We start from the raw sequence: 17,994 nt of genomic DNA, 5'->3' as shown, positions 1-17,994 counted from the left end.
CCCTCTCTCTCCCTCTTTCCCTCCCTCCTCCCTCTCTCTCTCCTTCTCTCCTCCCTCTCCCTCCCTCCCTCCCTCTTTCTCCCTCTCTCCCTCCCTCCCTCTCTTTCCCTAAGCCTCTCTCTCTCCCTCCCTCTCCCTTTCCCTCTCTCCCTACCTCCCTCTTTCTCTCTTCCTCCTTCCCTCTCTCCCTGTCCTTCCCTGTCCCTCCCTCTCCCTCTCTCTCTCCAGTCAGGTGAGACGGGATGGCCAAAGGGGATCTCCACGGCTGGTCTCAAACACAGGTTTCCTGCCCCGAAGCCCCAAACCTCCCCTTCTTGGCTACAACCGGCAAATTTCCCTGCCAGGCTTCTAAACATTCCCCTGGATGGAAATGGAATCGACTCTGATGTTCTAGTTCTCTTATTTCTATTTCTCTTTCTCTTTCTTTAAACTAAAGTTGCATGTCAGCGATTGCCTGACCTCTGCAGATGCCGTATAGGCTAAATGAACGTGGGCAATCCAGGCAACTCTGCCCCCTGCTGATCGAAGAGGTCACCAACGCCCTTCGATCTCGGCGACTTTCAGAGGGGGGGGGGACTCCCAGACTGCCTCCGCCAGCCCAGGTAGATCCATCTGTACCTGGAGGACTACCTGTATTAAGCCCTAGCCTTGTTGCTGAACCCCACCGGCTCTAGTCACGCCGAAACCTCCCGACTCAAGGAGTGAAAGGGCAAAAAAAAAAAAAAGCTCTTGACAATTTGGGGGTTCTCCCAAACAGAAAAAGCTCCCTGTTTTCAAAGCAAAGTCGAATTAAATGCATAAGAGTTCTGCCCCAAATTGGAAGCGTTTCCCTCTGCTTAACTTTGCTGTGCTGGCATCGGAGCAGCGCAAGAGTTGGTCTCCACAGGTAGTCCTCGACTTACGGCCATCACAGAGCCCAAAATTTCCATTGCTAAGCGAGGCAATAGACGTTTTAACAGAATAACAGAGTTGCAAGGGGCCTCGGAGGTCCCTCTAGTCCAACCCCCTGCTTAAGAAGGAGACCCTGTATCATTTCAGGCAGGTAGCTGTCCGGTCTTTTCTTGAACCCCCCCCCCCCCGTGTTGAGTACCCACAACTTCTGGAGGCAAGGAGTTCCACTGGTTAATTGTCCTCACTGTCGGGAAATTCCTCCTTAGTTCCAGGTTGCTTCTCACCTTGATGAGTTTCCATCCGTTGCTTCTTGCCCTGCCTTCAGGGGCTTTGGAGATAGAGCTTGACTGCCTCTTCTTTGGGGCAGCCCCTGAGATATTGGAATGTCATGTCCTTCTTTTCACTAGACTAGTCATACCGGTATCGAATCTTGCAGAAATGTCTAAGATTTCTGCTTATTTGAAGGATCATTCGCAAGAAAGATATATTTCAGTTTGGAGGAGATGGATAGCTTATATTCAGAATAAATATGGGACTAAAAAGTTCCATTTAGCTTATGAGTAGATCTTAGATTTTTATTAATTTCAGTATTAGTATTGATTATATTTTGTTTAAGTTATTATTATGTTTCTAATAATCTGAATGTATCAATGTTAGAGTTAAAGCACATTATGAATTTGGTTAATTTTATAATGGATAATTTTAGTTAGAATATGATTATTATATTTATGACCCTGTATTCAGCTCTGGGAAGTGGGGGGGGAGGGGGGGGTTGGGGTGGGTGGGTTTTGGGGATGATTTGTAAAAAAAAATTTGTAAACCTTTTTAATAAAAAAAAAACCTAGACTAGTCATACCCAATTCCTGCAACCGTTCTCCCTGTGCTTTAGCCCGTTCTTAGTATGTTTTTGCATGTTAAGGGAGTTGCGCCTCACGTTGCAACCTGCTTTTTGCCACCGTTGTTAACCGAATCACCGCAGTTCTTAAGCGAATCCCACGGTCGTTAAGCGAATCTGGCTTCTTTCCCCCCCCCCCCTCCCCTTGACTTTTTGCTTGCCCGAAGCCGGATGGGAAGGTCACGTGACCCTGGGACAGTGCAGCATGCCAGTTGCCAAAGTACCAAATGTTGACTGGCGCTGCAACGGTCGTAAGTGGGGAAAAAGCAGTCGTAAATCCATTTTTTTTCAGCGCCCTTCTTGGCTTCGAAGTGTCACTAAAGGGACGGTTGTAAGTTGGCTCTGCACTCCCTTAATTTGGATTTATTTATTTATTTTATTTATTTTATTTTAATTCCATTTATATCCCGCCCTTCTCCGAAGACTCAGGGCGGCTTACAAGCTTAGCAGTAGCCTTCATTCTATGTATATGCCTGCTTATTAGGGCTTTCACACACACCACAGCGGCATTATTACAAAGTCAGCTTAATTGCCCCCAACAATCTGGGTCCTCATTTTACCTACCTGGGAAGGATGGAAGGCTGAGTCAACCTTGAGCCTGGTGGGACTCGAACCTGCACTAATTGCAGGCAGCTGGTGTTACTTGAGGAGGCATTAGCCCACTGCTCCACCAAGGCTCATAATGTGGTATAAACGTGGCACCAGGATTTGCAGAGCGTTCTTACAACCAGCCTCCACGCAGTGCTTGCCCCCCCCCCCAGTTCCGATGAAGGCAACGGTGACTTCGCTGTGGACCCAATTCCAATTTTTCTCTCTCTCTCTTTTTTTTTTTTTTTTGCAAGAGCCACAAGCAAACCCCTTGCCAGTTACAGTATTTACAGTAAACGTCTTGGCTTTACGCTCTGGAATTCCAGCGACATTTGAGAACACTCAGCGTGTCTTGGAAAAGAGGAAAATACTTGGAAAGCCGTGAAAGCATAGCCAGGGAACAGCCAAAAACAGCATAGGAAGAAGCTGAAGGGTGAGCAGATTTTGAAAACGCACGTAGAGGAAAAGTAAACAAGATGAGAAGAAACCACGTAAAGGATAGCAAAAATGAGGACGATGATAATAATAATAATAATAATAATAATAATAATAATAATAATAATAATAATAATAATAATAATAATAATAGAGTTGGAAGGGACCTTGGAGGTCATCTAGTCCAGCCCCCCGCTCAGGCAGGAAACCCTATGCCATTTCAGACAAATGGCTGTCCAGTCTCTTCTTTAAAAACTTCCAGTGTTGGAGCATTCACCACTTCTGGAGGCAAGGAGTTCCACTGGTTAATTGTTCTGACTGTCAGGAAGTTTCTCCTTAGTTCCAGGTTGCTTCTCTCCTTGATGAGTTTCCATCCGTTGCTTCTTCTCCTGCCTTCAGGTGCTTTGGAGAATAGCTTGACTGCCTCTTCTTTGGGGCAGCCCCTTGATATACTGGAAGGCTGCTATCATGTCACCCTTTACCCTTCTCTTCATTAAACTACTACACATACCCAATTCCAGCAACCGTTCCTTATACATTTTAGCCTCCAGTCCCCTGATCATCTTTGTTGCTCTTCTCTGTACCCTTTCTAGAGTCTCGACATCTTTTTTACATCGTGGTGACCAAAACTGGATGCAGTATTCCAAGTGTGGCCTTATCAAGGAGTTGTAAAGTAGTATTAACCCTTCACGTGATCTTGATTCTGTCCTGTTGATGCAGCCTAGAACTGTGTTGGCTTTTTTGGCAGCTGCAGCACACGGCTGGCTCCTATATAAGGGATCGTCCACTTTCTATTGCTAAGCGAGGCACTTGTTACACTGAGTTTCGCCCCGTTTTGCTATCTTTCTTCCCACAGTTCTTAAGCGAATCGCTGTAGTTGTTAAATTAGCCACGCGGTCGTTAAGCAAATCCGGCTTCCCCCATTGACTTTGCTTGGCAGAAGGTCGCAAAAGGGGATCACGTGACACTGGGACGGTGTGACCGTCATAAAGGTGAGTCAGTTGCCCAGCGTCTGAATTTCGATCATGTGACCCTGGGGATGCTGCAACGGTCCTTAAGTGTGAAAAAACATCGCAAGTCTCTTTTTTTCAGTGCCGTTGTAACTTTGAACGGTCGCTAAATGAACTGTTGAAAGTCGAGGAGTGCCTGTATGAATTTAATTGATACAGGCACACAATACGTAGTCTTGTTTACGGGCAGTCCTTGGCTTACGGCAGTTCGTCTAGTGACCGTTCAAAGTCACAACGTCACTGAAAAAACTGACGTAGGACCGTTGTTCACACTTAACGACCGTGGCGGCATCCCTTCGGTCACGTGATTTACATTCGGACACTTGGCAACTGACTCGTATTTGCGACGGTCGCACTGTCCTCGGGATCACGCGATCCCCTTTGGCGACTAAGCAGAGTCAGTGGGGGGAAGCCAGATTCGCTTAACAACCGTGTCACTAACTTAACAACCACAGTGACTCACTTAACAATGGTGGCTGGGAAGGTCATAAAATGGGACAAGACTCACTTAGCAAATATCCCATTTAGCAACAGAAATTTTGGGCTCAGTTGTGGCCATAAGGCAGGGGCCTACCTCTACTTTGCTTTTCCAAACGGCGAGCTTGCTGACCATAATAATAACAGAGCTGGAAGGGACCTCGGAGGTCATCTAGTCCAACCCCCTGCTCAGCCAGGAAGCCCTACTACACCCTACTACACCAGGTGGTTGTCCACTCTCTTCTTAAAAACTTCCAGTGTATCCAGGATCCTCACAAGAATAATCAAATATTTTGCCACCCTGGTACACAAATACACAAACACACACACACACACACACACACACACACACACACACACACACACAAAGAGAGCTTTGCTCTGTTCCACTTTCTGCTTTGATTGGTGTAATCCGTGCAAGGCAGTGGAGCAAAAACCATTTTTTTAAACCTTGGCATTTCTTTCTTGGTGTGTGTGTGTCTCTTGTGCCTTTGTCGGACTAATTTGCGAGTGCGAATCATACCCCGGTGCACTAACCTGCACATTCTCCTTGAGTCTCTTTTCTTTGCCATGGATATGTGATCTTTCCCAGTTTCCGGATCAGACAGTCTTGTTCTTTATTCGTTGGCAGAGCAAAGTTAGCAGTTCGGACTGCCCGGGTGCCTGCCGTATAAAATGGTTAACGCCAAGGTACGTTTTGACAGCTGCCCCGACCTCAGTTTCCTTAAATTTAGCCTCCCTCTTCAGATATACTTACCACGGTCTGTTTAGTGACCGTTCAAAGTCACATCATCACTGTAAAGAGTGACTTACGACCATTTTTCATGCTTAATGACGGTTGCATCATCCCAACTGCCACACAATCAAAACTCAGACGCTTGGCCACTGGTTCATATTTACGACGGGGTCCCATGATCTGCTTTTGTGACCTTCCGGGGGAAGCCGGATTCACTTCACAACCGGGTGACTAACTTAACAGTTAGTGGCAAGCGGCAAGAAAAGTCGTAAGCTGGGGCAAAACTCACTTAGCAAACGTCTCACTGAGCAGCGTAAATGTTGGGCTCGAATGTGGTCGTAAGTCGAGGACTACCCGTATTTTTCTTATTCTGTTAGCCTGCTTGCAAAAGATTGTTGTCTTTATCTAGTCTTTGCTATATCCTTCTGGCAAATGTTGGGATTACTCTGGACCCGGGATCCTCAAACTTGGCCACTTTAAGACTTGTGGACTTCAACTCCCAGAATTCCCCAGCTAGCAATTCTCTAATGTTGGCTAAGGAATTCTGGGAGCTGAAGTCCCCACCTTTTGAAGCTAACAAGCTACATCCCCAAGCTAGTGTCTAAGACAGGGGTCTGCAACCTTGACCATTTTAAGACTTGTGGACTTCAGCTCCCAAAATTCTGGGAGTTGAAGTCCACAAGTCTTAAACTGGCTAAGTTTGCAGATCCCCTGCACTGGAGTAGTCTCACATTAGCTATGAAGCTTCTTGTCATTTCTCTGATCTTCTTTTCTCGTGTAAGGTATAATTCCTGACAGTTAGAACAATTAACCAGTGGAACTCCTTGCCTCCAGAAGCAGTGAATGCTCCAACACTGGAAGTTTTTAAGAAGAGACTGGACAGCCATTTGTCTGAAATGGTATAAGGTTTCCTGCCTGAGCAGGGGGTTGGACTAGATGACCTCCAAGGTCCCTTCCAACTTCTTCTTCTTCTTCTTCTTCTTCTTCTTCTTCTTCTTCTTCTTCTTCTTCTTCTTCTTCTTCTTCTTCTTCTTCTTCTTCTTCTTCTTCTTCTTCTTTGTTGTTGTTGTTATTATTATTATTATTATTATTATTGTTGTTGTTGTTATTATTATTATTATTATTGTTGTTGTTGTTGTTGTTATTATTATTATTATTATTATTATTAATTATTTCTGCCTTAAGGCCTAAACAGTGGCCTTTTCCTCAAAGCCAGTCCTTGATAAATAAACGACCGGCCACAGGTACCTAGAGAGCAAGTGACAGGATGACAAAATCACAGAATAACATGGCTTGAAGGGACCTTGGAGGTCTTCTAGTCCAACCCCCTGCTCAAGCAGGAGAGCCTATAGTACCATTCCAGATAAATGGTTGTTCGGTCTATTTTTGACAACCTCCATTGCCCATCATTAAACAGAATAACAAAGTTGGAAGGGATCTTAAGAGGTCTTCTAGATCAACCTCCTGCTCAAGCAAGAAACCCAATATTGTTTCAGACAAATGGCTGCCTTATCTCTTCTTAAAAACCTCCAGTGTTTAGAGCATTCACTGCTTCTGGAGGCAGGTTGTTCCCCTGGTTAATTGTTCTAACTGACAGGAAGTTTCTCCTTAGTTCCAGCTTGCTTCTCTCCTTGATCAGTTTCCATCCGTTGCTTCTTGTCCTGCCTTCAGGTGCTTTGGAGAATAGCTTGACTCCCTCTTCTTTGGGGCAGCCCCTGAGATACTGGAAGACTGCTATCATGTCCCCCCTGGTCTTTCTCTTCATTAAACTAGACAGACCCAATTCCAGCCACCGTTCCTGGTATGTTTTAGCCTCCAGTCCCCTGATCCTCTTTGTTACTCTTCTCTGCCCTCTTTCCAGAGTCACCACATCTTTTTTGACATGGTGGTGACCAAAACTGGATGCCGTATTCCAAGCGTGGCCTTATAAAAACGGTACTAACACTTCAGGGCATCTTTCTTGACTGCAATCGATGTGAAATATGCTAATGATGCCCTTTGCTGGCCCTGGCTACACTGGCCTTGCTTTACAAGGCTTGGAGAGAAGCCAGGATGGGCATCAACGCCTTCTATCCAGCGCTTACAAATCAACCCTTACATTGTGCTCTCCAAGCTCTGTTACACCCCCCCCCACACACACACACACAGGACAAAGAACTGACAAATCATTTTGCCCAGCAGCTGAGTTCTTTTCCATCCTGGGTTTACAGCCACAGCCCTGGTTGCCGTAGTCTCTTGGCGAGTCTGAACCGGGGCTGGAGACGCTTCCCTTGAGAAGGTCCAGGACCATTAATGGTTGGGGTTTCCTCTCCACCCCTCCCGTCCCCTTGGTTCTTTCTCGGTTCTCACAAGCCCGAGATGAAACAAGGATGAGAACCTTGGCCCTTCTCAGCTGCCCGAGAAGATGGATTGCCGCCCCCCCCCCCGCCACTGGCTGTTGCCTAGCAACCTCAAACATACACACGGCCGGATTCTGCACAAGAGAGCCGCTGGAAGTCTCTGCAAGAGGTTGTGGGCGGCTAAAATTAGACAGCCCCGACTTAAATTCCCAGGCATTTTCAGGTCAGACCTGTCCCAAAAGGTAAGCCCCCAGAAATACGTGGGATTGCTTTCTATTATTATTATCTTTTATTTATTGAACATGAACCTCAGTCAAGTGAACACTCAAAATTGACTGGCGCTAATGGTTGACACGGGTTGCTGCCAGCATCCTAGGTATCAACCAGGAGTCTCCTTAAAATGTAAGATGTTCCGAGTAGCGCAGTTTTTTGTAGCTTTGCTGGAGTTATTGCAGGAAGCTGCAGTTTCTTGATGTGTTTTGCAAAGTTTTTGGACCTAGTTCCCAGCGCCCCGATGACAATGGGTGTCCCTGTTACACGTTTCATCCATAATCGCGCAGTTTCGATGGCCAGGTCGCGATATTTCGGAATTTTTTCCAGTTCTTTTTCTTCGACTCTGGCATCTCCTGGTACAGCGATATCAATCAGCTGTACGCTTCGGTTCTCTACGACTGCGATATCTGGCGTGTTGTGTTCCAAATGGCGATCTGTCTGTATTCGGAAGTCCCACAAGATCTTCACCCTCTCATTCTCGACAACTTTTTCTACCCTATGTTCCCACGACTTTTCGGACACAGGAAAGTCGTATTTTTTACACAATGCCCAGTGGAATAATAATAATAATAATAATAATAATAATAATAATAATAATAATAATAATAATAATAATAATAATAAAACAACAACCGCCGCCACCGAAGCGTACAGCTGATTGATATCGCTGTACCAGAAGATACCAGAGTCGAAGACAAAGAACTGGAAAAAATTACGAAATACCGCAACCTGGCCATCGAAACTGCGCAATTATGGATGAAACGCGTAACAGTGATACCCATTGTCATCGGGGCGCTGGGAACTATGTCCAAAAACTTTGCAAAATACATCAAGAAATTGCAGCTTCCTGCAATAACTCCACCAAAGCTGCAAAAAAAAATGCGCTACTCGGAACCTCTTACATTTTAAGGAGATACCTGGTTGAAACCTAGGATGCTGGCAGCAACCCGTGTCAATCATTATTGCCAGTCAGTTTGAGTGTTCAGTCGACTGAGTTTCATGTTTTATGAATAAAAGTTTTATGTAATAATAATAATATGTCAAAAATTCCATTTCTACATTGAACTGTCTGTTGTCATCTAGGTTTAAAAATATTAAAGGTAAGGTAAAGGTTCCCCCGCACATGCGTGCTAGTCGTTTCCAACTCTAGGGGCCGGTGCTCATCTCCGTTTCAAAGCCGAAGAGCCAGCGCTTGTCCGAGGACGTCTCCGTGGTCATGTGGCCGGCATGACTAGACGCCAAAGGCGCACGGAACGCTGTTACCTTCCCACCGGAGTGGTCCCTATTTTTCTACTTGCATTTTTACGTGCTTTCGAACTGCTAGGTTGGCAGAAGCTGGGACGAGTAACAGCTGCTCACTCTGCTACGCGGCACTTGGGATTCGACCCGCCAATCTTCTGATTGACAAGCTCAGCGTCCTAACCCACTGAGCCACCGCGTCCCTTTTATTAAAAATATATTAGAATACAATAATCATCACCAAGGGCCTTGGTGGAGCAGTGGGCTAATGCCTCCTTAAGTAACACCAGCTGCCTGCAATTAGTGCAGGTTCGAGTCCCACCAGGCTCAAGGTTGACTCAGCCTTCCATCCTTCCGAGGTAGGTAAAATGAGGACCCAGATTGTTGGGGGCAATAAGCTGACTTTGTAATAATGCTGCTTGGGGGGGGGGGCGAAAGCCCTAATAAGCAGGCATATACATAGAATGAAGGCTATTGCTAAGCACATTGGTTTGTGCTTAAAATTGTAAGCCGCCCTGAGTCTTCGGAGAAGGGCGGGATATAAATGGGATTAAATAAAAATAAATAAATAAACATAGCAATCATATTGTTAAAAATAGTATTTTCCACATTGACATTAATTGTACAACCATCAAAATATTTGCTAATCCGCTATAGATCTTCCTCCTATAATCCGCACTTTCTCCTATTTCCAACTTTCTATCTAAACTCTGTTTCTGTCGGTTAACCATTGGTAAAACAAACCCCAATATGCTCGGGATTTCTTAGTATGAGGTCCAACTTAAAAAGAGTGCAGAGAAGAGCAACAAAGGTGATCGGAGGACTGGAGGCTAAAACATATGAAGGAACGGTTGCTGGAATGGGGAATGTCTCGTTTAATGAACAGAAGGACGAGGGGGGACATGATAGCTGTGTCCCAATATCTCAGGGGCTGCCCCAAAGAAGAGGGAGTCAAGCTGTTCTCCAAAGCACCTGAAAGCAGGACAAGAAGCAACGGATGGAAACTAGTCAAGGAGAGAAGCAACCTGGAACTAAGGAGAAACTTCCTGACAGTGAGGACAATTAACCAGTGGAACAACCTGCCTCCAGAAGTGGTAAATGCTCCAACACTGGAAGTTTTTAAGAAGAGACTGGACAGCCATTTGTCTGAAATGGTATAGGGTTTCCTGCCTGAGCAGGGGGTTGGACTAGAAGACCTCCAAGGTGCCTCCCAGCGCTGTTATTCTGCTATTTTGAAGTAGTCCAATTCGGTTTCCGAACGTTTGAGAGGTCTGGATTTCAAGCGATAAAAGTCGCCAAATGGGGCCAAACCGACTTCACAACTGTCTCGCTACCTTGAAGGGCTGGATTGCAAGCCGCCCCCCCCCCCATGTCAGTAAATAATGAAAGGGGTGGTTTTAAGGCTCTTGGGGTTAGGGAGAACCCCGCCCTGTCCTTCACACCTCCTCGGAATCACTCAACCCTTCCTTCTCCTCTTTCCTTGCAGGGGCCCAAACATGGCCACAACCCCACGCCAGGCCGAGGGCACCGAAATCGACAACAGCGACCAGCTACCCGGCGAAGCCGAAAAGCAAAAATCGGGGGTGACCCTTGGCACTCCGTCTCCCAGCGTGGATGCTGAGTGGAAGGCCGTCTTCCACGACCACGTCCAGCCGCGGGCGCTGGCGCTGCAGGGCATCAAGACGGAGAAGTTGCAGAAGCGAACGCTGCAGCAGAAGAAGGAGGAAGAGAAAGACCCGCCTGATCGTTTGTCCCAGGACTGGTTCAACACGGAGTCCATGACTCTGGAGACCCGGGCCTACCTCCTCGACAAGCTGCTGCCCACCTTGGTGCCCGCCGTGGAGAAGCTGCTGCGGGTGGCAGAACGGAAGCAGGCCTTGGATCCGAAGGAGTCCGAAGCCTGCCCCTTTAACCCGATGCTTTTCCTGGGCGAATACCTCATGAGGCATAACCCGGCCTACGACGTGACCGCCAAGCCGAACCCCTACGTGCGCGGGCTGAAGGCCATCACGGACCAGCTGAAAAAGCGAGTGCCTGACACAACGATGCATAAGTGAGTAGGTCCCACGGGCGCGAGCCGGTTCAAACAGAAAGCTGGGGTTGCTACTAGGAGAGAATAAGTGTCGCCCAGAGTTGAATGGTGGGGTCCTCGGTGCAGATGTTTCATGACCCCACTAGGGAACGTCATCGGCGCTAGGAGGGAGGAGGAGGAGGAGGAGGAAGAGAATTGTGGGGTCCCTGGTGCTCTCTGAGCTGGGTGGTTTCCTTGCAGATGTTTCATGACCCCACTAGGGAACGTCATCGGCGCTAGGAGGGAGGAGGAGGAGGAGGAGGAGGAAGAGAATTGTGGGGTCCCTGGTGCTCTCTGAGCTGGGTGGTTTCCTTGCAGATGTTTCATGACCCCACTAGGGAACGTCATCGGCGCTAGGAGGGAGGAGGAGGAGGAGGAGGAAGAGAATTGTGGGATCCCTGGTGCTCTCTGAGCTGGGTGGTTTCCTTGCAGATGTTTCATGACCCCACTAGGGAACATCATCAGCGCTAGAAGGGAGGAGGAGGAGGAGGAAGAAGAGGAGGAGGAGGAGGAGGAACAAGAGGAGGAGGAGGAGGAGGAGGAGGAGGAGGAGAATTGTGGGGTCCCTGTTGCTCTCTGAGCTGGGTGGTTTTCTTGCAGACATTTCATGACCCGACTAGGGAACATCATCAGTGCTAGAAGGGAGTGGAGTTTGCCCCTGTTCATACACAGTGGCTTGACCTGTCAGTGTCGGTGGGATGATTGGCAATAAACAACCACATGTTTGCCATCACGATATGAAAAAGATGTGGAGACTCTAGATAGAGTGCAGAGAAGAGCAACAAAGATGATCAGGGGACTGGAGGCTAAAACATACAAGGAATGGTTGCTGGAATTGGGTCTGTCTAGTTTAACAAAGAGAAGGACCAGTATCTCAGGGGCTGCCCCAAAGGAGAGGGAGTCAAGCTGTTCTCCAAGGCCTCTGAAGGCAAGTCAAGAAGCAACAGATGGAAACTCCTCAATGAGAGAAGCAACCTAAAACTAAGGAGAAACTTCCTGACAGTGAGAACAATTAACCAGTGGAACTCCTTGCTTCCAGAAGCTGTGAATGCTCCAACACTGGAAGTTTTTAAGAAGAGACCGGACAGCTATTTGTCCATGAATGGCGTAAGGTCTCCTGCTTGAGTAGGTGGTTGGACTGGAAGACCTCCAAGGTCCTTTCCAATCCTGTTATTCTGTTACTTGACTTCTCCTGACTTTAAGAACACCGATCTAACCACGTTACCCTTGTGTCCCTCAGACTTGCTCAGATGAAGAACTTGGTGGAAGAGAAACGGCACCATCGGGAGGATGTGGAAAACATCAAAGCTCAAGTGAACCAGCTGCGCGAGCAGGCCTTGGCTCTGCAGTTCCACGAATGGACCCTGGATGCCTCCGGACAGATCCCGCTGGCTCTGGTAACTGGGGCCAATGAACCGGGGCAACCACACCTGGCCAGCAAAGTCCCTCCCCATATATCTTCTCCTGAGGAGTAACAAAAGCCTGGCCCTCTCCTTTCTCCTTCCTTCGCCAAGCAGATCCTTTTTTGAAGGCATCTCAAGAGGTTTAGGAGAACAAGTGGGATTTGGAACCAAGCAAGATGATGTTCTGGTTTCCTCCGGAGTGAGCTGAGGCCCATGAAGACCCATCAGCTCATTCCACAAACCAGCATCGGAAGCTTAAGCAGACGCTGCTCTCTCTGGCTCTGATTCCTAGACTTTTTGGGTCTCCAGCCTCGGCGAGTTGACGACTTGTGGACTTCGACTCCCAGAATTCCTCAGCCAGCTGGCTGAGAATTCTGGGAGTGGAGATCCGCAAGTCGTCAAGTCGCCGAGGTTGGAGACCTCTGCAACTAGAGGAAGTATCAGTGGGGAGACTCAGCTGCTTTGTAGGCCCCAGTTCCCGGGTTCAGCACCCAGCAACTTGAGCCCCCAAATGTCACAGTTCCGACAGATGAAACTCTTCAAAAGAACTTTGAGGCATTCTTTACCTTAACTTAAAGGATAGTTATTCGAGTAGCATAATATCGGCACTTAAATAATCGAAGCCAAGAACTGAATTTCCTTCCCCTGGACACCTATTATCAAAGCACAATTCCCTCCTCCAATTAACCGTCATAAATCACATTCCCCAATTAGCTTGAAGCACCGGCTTCCTCTCCAGTTCTCCAGCCCAACAATTCTTTTATCAGCTCTGGGCTCAGTAACCTTGATTATCACGCTACGTTTAGTGTTGTTATGTCTAGCTGAACTCTTGTTCACATTCCCCCCCCCCCCGTCCCAGCATCATCTAACTCTAAAAGGGAAAGGAAGAAAATGGCTACGTTTACATCTGTTGCCAATGCAAAAACCATCCGATGTTAGCTGCGTTGACACCAAACTTGAAGTAGCCTGGTTCACAGAACTTACTACAGGTAGTCCACAACCGCGAAAGAGCCCAAAAGTTCTATGGCTAAGCGAGGCAGTGGCTAAGCGAGTTTTGACCCATTTTGCGACCTTTCTTGCCACAGTTGTTAAGTGAATCGCTGGAGTTCTTAAATTAGTAACCTGGTTGTCAAGTGGATCCGGCTTTCCCACTGACTTTTTTTGTTAGAAGGTCGCAAAAAGGGGATCTCGTGACACCCCCTTGGAGCCTGCAACCCGTGGCCAAATGTCTAAATTTTGATCACGTGACCGCGGGGATGCTGCAGTGGTCGTCAGTGTGAAAAGCGGGTCTTAAGTCACTTTTTCCAGTTGCAACTTTGAACGGTCACTAAATGAAAAGTTGTAAGTCAAGGACAAGGAAGGAAGGAAGGAAGGAAGGAAGGAAGGAAGGAAGGAAGGAAGGAAGGAAGGAAAAAAGGAAGGAAAGAAGGAAGGAAAGAAGGAAGGAAAGAAGGAAGGAAAGAAAGAAAGAAGGAAGGAAGGAAGGAAGACAGGCCTGGAATTTAGAAGGAAGGAAGGAAGGAAGGAAGGAAGGAAGGAAGGAAGGAAGGAAGGAAGGAAGGAGAGGGTGGAATATTCACTCCTAACAGCCAGACTGCTTCTTTCCAGAGATAGTCCAAATGCGTTTTTTGCCTCAAAATCTCTTCTGTTCTATCTATCTATCTATCTATCTATCTATCTATCTATCTATCTATCTATCTATCTATCTATCTATCATCTATCTATCTATCTATCTATCTATCTATCTATCTATCTATCTATCTATCTATCTATCTATCTATCTATCCATCGATCCATCCATCCATCCATCCATCCATCCATCCATCCAGGATTTGTTTGTTATTTGTACTGCACATGTATAAACCAAAACTGGTTAATCTAATTCTAGATTATCTGTTGGAGTACGCACACAGACGCACGTACGCACTCCGCTTACCCTACATTTTCCTGTAACAAGAGGGCATTCTCAAGCAGGATTTTTTTTTTGGGGGGGGAGCCTTGTCCGTCACAAAAATCGTGTCTGAGAAATGGAACAAACGAAGTGAGTTGTGCTTTGTTTTGTTTATTAATAAAAGGATGGTATTCGGGGCGCAAATGTTTATGCAAATAGCTTTTTGGTTCGCCAATTGCCTGAAAGAGGTTTTCAAGATCTTTTTCATTCCTGAAAGTTGCCTGTTCTGAACTCGGTCACCCTGACGGAGCGGAGCGAATTCCCAAAGGCTTTTGCACAAAGCTCCCCCCACCCCCCGCTCAGGATAAGCTGACACACCTTGCGTGGGCCCAGGGCAACCTGCCACCAGGTAAGGATGGAGAGAATCACCATGTTTATGCAATGTTCGCTGGGTCTGTTTAGGCTTCCCTGCTCTCTTTCCAGCTGGATTATAGTTTACAAGTAGACTTACAACAGTTCGTTTAGCGACCGCTCAAAGTTACAACGGCACTGAAAAAAAAGAGACTTACGACCATTTTTCACACTTACAACCATTGCAGCATCCCCGTGTTCAGGTGGTCCAAATTTGGATGCTTGGTCACTGTCTCATATTTGGAACAGAACAAAACAGAACACAACAGAACAGAATAGAATTACAGGATATAATAGAAGTACAGGTTAGAATAGACTATATAGACTATAAACTATAGACTATAGACTATACACTAGGCTAGGCTAGGTTAGTGTCAGGACCCACCCCAATCCACGTCTTAGGAAAACAAAAACTCTTGGAGTCAGTTCTAGTCCAAAAGGAATTTTTACTAGGACATGTTTGGTTGTGGAAATACAAGACAGGACTTGGTATTGTTTTACAAATTGAAATTTTATAAAGGGTACCCGGTTCAACCCGCCTTCCCTCAACCCCATTTGGTCAGCCCCCATCATTCTACTTCGTGTCATCCCTTTCGTGGGGAAAAAGGAACTTCGGATCTTTACAGTTATTGCCTTCTTCCTTTACAGATTCAAATGGAGACACAGGCCAGATGCCTTCTTCTCTAACCCTCCCCTTTGTTCCCCCAGTTCAAAAGGTTTCCCTTGGTCTTTGAAATAACCTAAGGCAGGCTGAATCCACATGCGCTCCTTCTTCCTCGGGAGATGGCAGAATCCATAGGTGGGGGGGATAATGTTTTAAATATACATTTATGAATGTGATATAAATGGATTCTGACAGTTAGGCTAGACTGGACGAGAAGAGAAGAGAAGAGAAGAGAAGAGAAGAGAAGAGAAGAGAAGAGAAGAAGAGAATTACAGGATAGGATAGACTATAAACTATAGACTATAGACCAGGGGTAGGCAACCTTGGCTCTTTTATGACTTGTGGACTTCAACTCCCAGAATTCCTGAATCATAAAAGAGCCAAGGTTGCCTACCTCTGATATAGACTATGGACTATGGACTAGACCTGAATAGAATAGAATAGAATAGAATAGAATAGAATAGAATAGAATAGAATAGAATAGAATAGAATAGAATAGAATAGAATAGAATAGAATAGAGTTTCAGCTGGGGAACTGTGTGAGCACCCTAAATGAAACCAAGCGCAAAAGTGCTAGAGAATTTCTGGAAGGCCCATCAGCCATCAACAGGCACGTAGAGATAAACAACGTCTACATACCACTCAAAAGAGACAAAAGGCCAAAACACCTCCCCACCAGCAACCAACAGCCAGAGACTAACACCAAGATTAGCATCAGACCAACCATCAAGAAATATACCAAACCCGCCCCAATCAAGGTACCACCAACTCAGACAAACAGTAAACCACAGCCTAATCAACAGACTACAAGGTCCACTCCCACCCACACTGACAGGGCTAGCCACTTGCATATAAACATGAAGCAAACCCCACTCACTTGTAGCGCTGACTATGTGACCTAGTTTGGTGATGAAATGTCTGCAGCAAAACTGCCAAGCTTGGAGAGCACCATGGACCACACAGTCCTCCTCCCCCTCCCCTTCCTCCTCCTCCTCCTCCTCTCCACACACACACCTTTTAGCACTGATGATGTTCTCTACTTGAGTCGTGAAATGTCTGCAAGAAAAACACCAAGCTCAGAGAGTGCCAAGGACCCCATTGTCCTCCTCGTCATATTCTTCTCCTCCTCCTCTGCCTTCTAGCACTGACAATGTTACCTAGTCCCCATAGCAAACTATTGGTTCATTTAACAACCACAGTGTTCACTTTACAACCTCTGCAAAAAAAATTGTAAAATCAGCTCAGCCACAATTTATAACTATCACGAGTTACGCCTGTAATGGGCAGGCTCCATAATGGTCCATAACCCGAGGATTGCCTGTATTGATGGTGTCTATCATCCTGAGTTGTGGAATGAGCAGGAGGGTATATACCCTGTTTCCCCAAAAGTAAGGCCTACCCCGAAAATAAACCCTAGTTTTGAGATAGGGCACACTCCTAAAAATCAAGCTAGGGCAGGGGTCGGGGTGTGTGGATCTGCCCCACGTGCCCAGCACCCACTTACTGTCACAGCCAGGCCTCTCCTTGCCGGCCCACTTCTTCTGAGGCCTCTCCTGCAACCAGGCTTGCATTTCTCAGTCAGGCCTGCATTTCTGGAAAGGCCCCTGCAGCCGAGAACTGAGCTATGGATTGAATCCGTAGCTCGATACTTGGCTGCAGGGGCCTTCCAGAAAGCCCTGACTGCAAAATGCAGGCCCAAATACAGCTGCAGAATGTCGGCCCCAGAAGAAGTGGACCGGCTGGGTGGGGCTGTCAGTGCCGGAGGTGAGGTAAGGCCTACCCCAAAAATAAGATCTGGTGTCTCTTTTGGAGGCAATATAATAAAAACAACAACAACAACAACAATAATAATAATAATACCCGGTCTTATTTTCAGGGAAACATGGGTAAATGGAATAAGTCATATCACATTTAAGTCTGTAGGGCATAGGCCAGGGATAGGCAATCTTGGCTCTTTTATGATTGGTGGACTTCAACTCCCAGAATTCCTCAGCCAGCATAGGGGAAACCATGGTCCCTTTATGGTTTATGGATTTCAACTCCCAGAATTCCTCAGCCAGCACGGGGAACTATGGCCCTTTCATGACTCGTGGACTTCAACTCCCAGAATTCCTCATCCAGCATGGGGGAACTATGGCCCCTTCATGGCTTGAGGACTTCAACTCCCAGAATTCCTGAAGCAGCATAGCTAAGCATGGAAAGCTCTCCATTTCTCCTCAGCATGGCTGGCTCAGGAATTCTGGGAGTTGAAGTCCACCAGTCATAAAAGAGCCAAGGTTGCCTACCCCTGGCATAGTCCTTCCAGGGGTCCACCATGCCCAGGGACCAGTGGCCCAGTAGACCCTATTCGCTGGTCATGGTGGACCTCTGGATGTTCTGGCTTCGAACAGCTCCATGTCCGCAACCTGCACCATTTGAAAGGATGAGAAGAGTTTCTGGGCCAGCCCTTAAGAAATTGTGTTTCCGTTGGCAGATCCAGAGCGCCTTGAAGTCCTTCTTGGAGGTCATCAGCAAAATGCCTCAGTTCAAGGAAACAGGTAAAAGTGCACCTACCTGCAGGATTTGGGTTTGGCCAGTCTAGAGAAGAAGAAAAAAGGACCAGAGGAGACATGATAGCCATATTCCAGTATTTCAGAGGCTGCTACAAAGAGGGGTGTGTGGGGGGGGGGCA

General features: G+C 46.8%; 1 protein-coding gene across 1 annotated transcript in view; it reads left to right on the top strand.

The window, feature by feature from the left end:
• Positions 1 to 2,476: 2,476 nt before the first annotated feature.
• EFCAB5 (EF-hand calcium binding domain 5) overlaps positions 2,477 to 17,994 on the top strand; it is a gene marked incomplete at its 3' end in the record, with an annotated part of 59,376 nt that continues 43,858 nt past the window's right edge. The window contains exons 1-4 of the mRNA XM_081313344.1: positions 2,477 to 2,807; positions 10,370 to 10,936; positions 12,195 to 12,351; positions 17,797 to 17,860. Coding sequence (XP_081169470.1) covers positions 10,380 to 10,936; positions 12,195 to 12,351; positions 17,797 to 17,860 — 778 coding nt within the window. The 5' untranslated portion in view covers positions 2,477 to 2,807; positions 10,370 to 10,379. The remainder of the gene's footprint in view (positions 2,808 to 10,369; positions 10,937 to 12,194; positions 12,352 to 17,796; positions 17,861 to 17,994) is intronic.

Source organism: Vipera berus (assembly GCF_964194415.1).
Source record: "Vipera berus genome assembly, chromosome: 1".
Lineage (NCBI taxonomy): Eukaryota > Metazoa > Chordata > Lepidosauria > Squamata > Viperidae > Vipera > Vipera berus.
The sequence above is the reverse complement of the archived record's forward strand: the minus strand, read 5'-3'. Positions and strand labels throughout refer to the sequence as shown.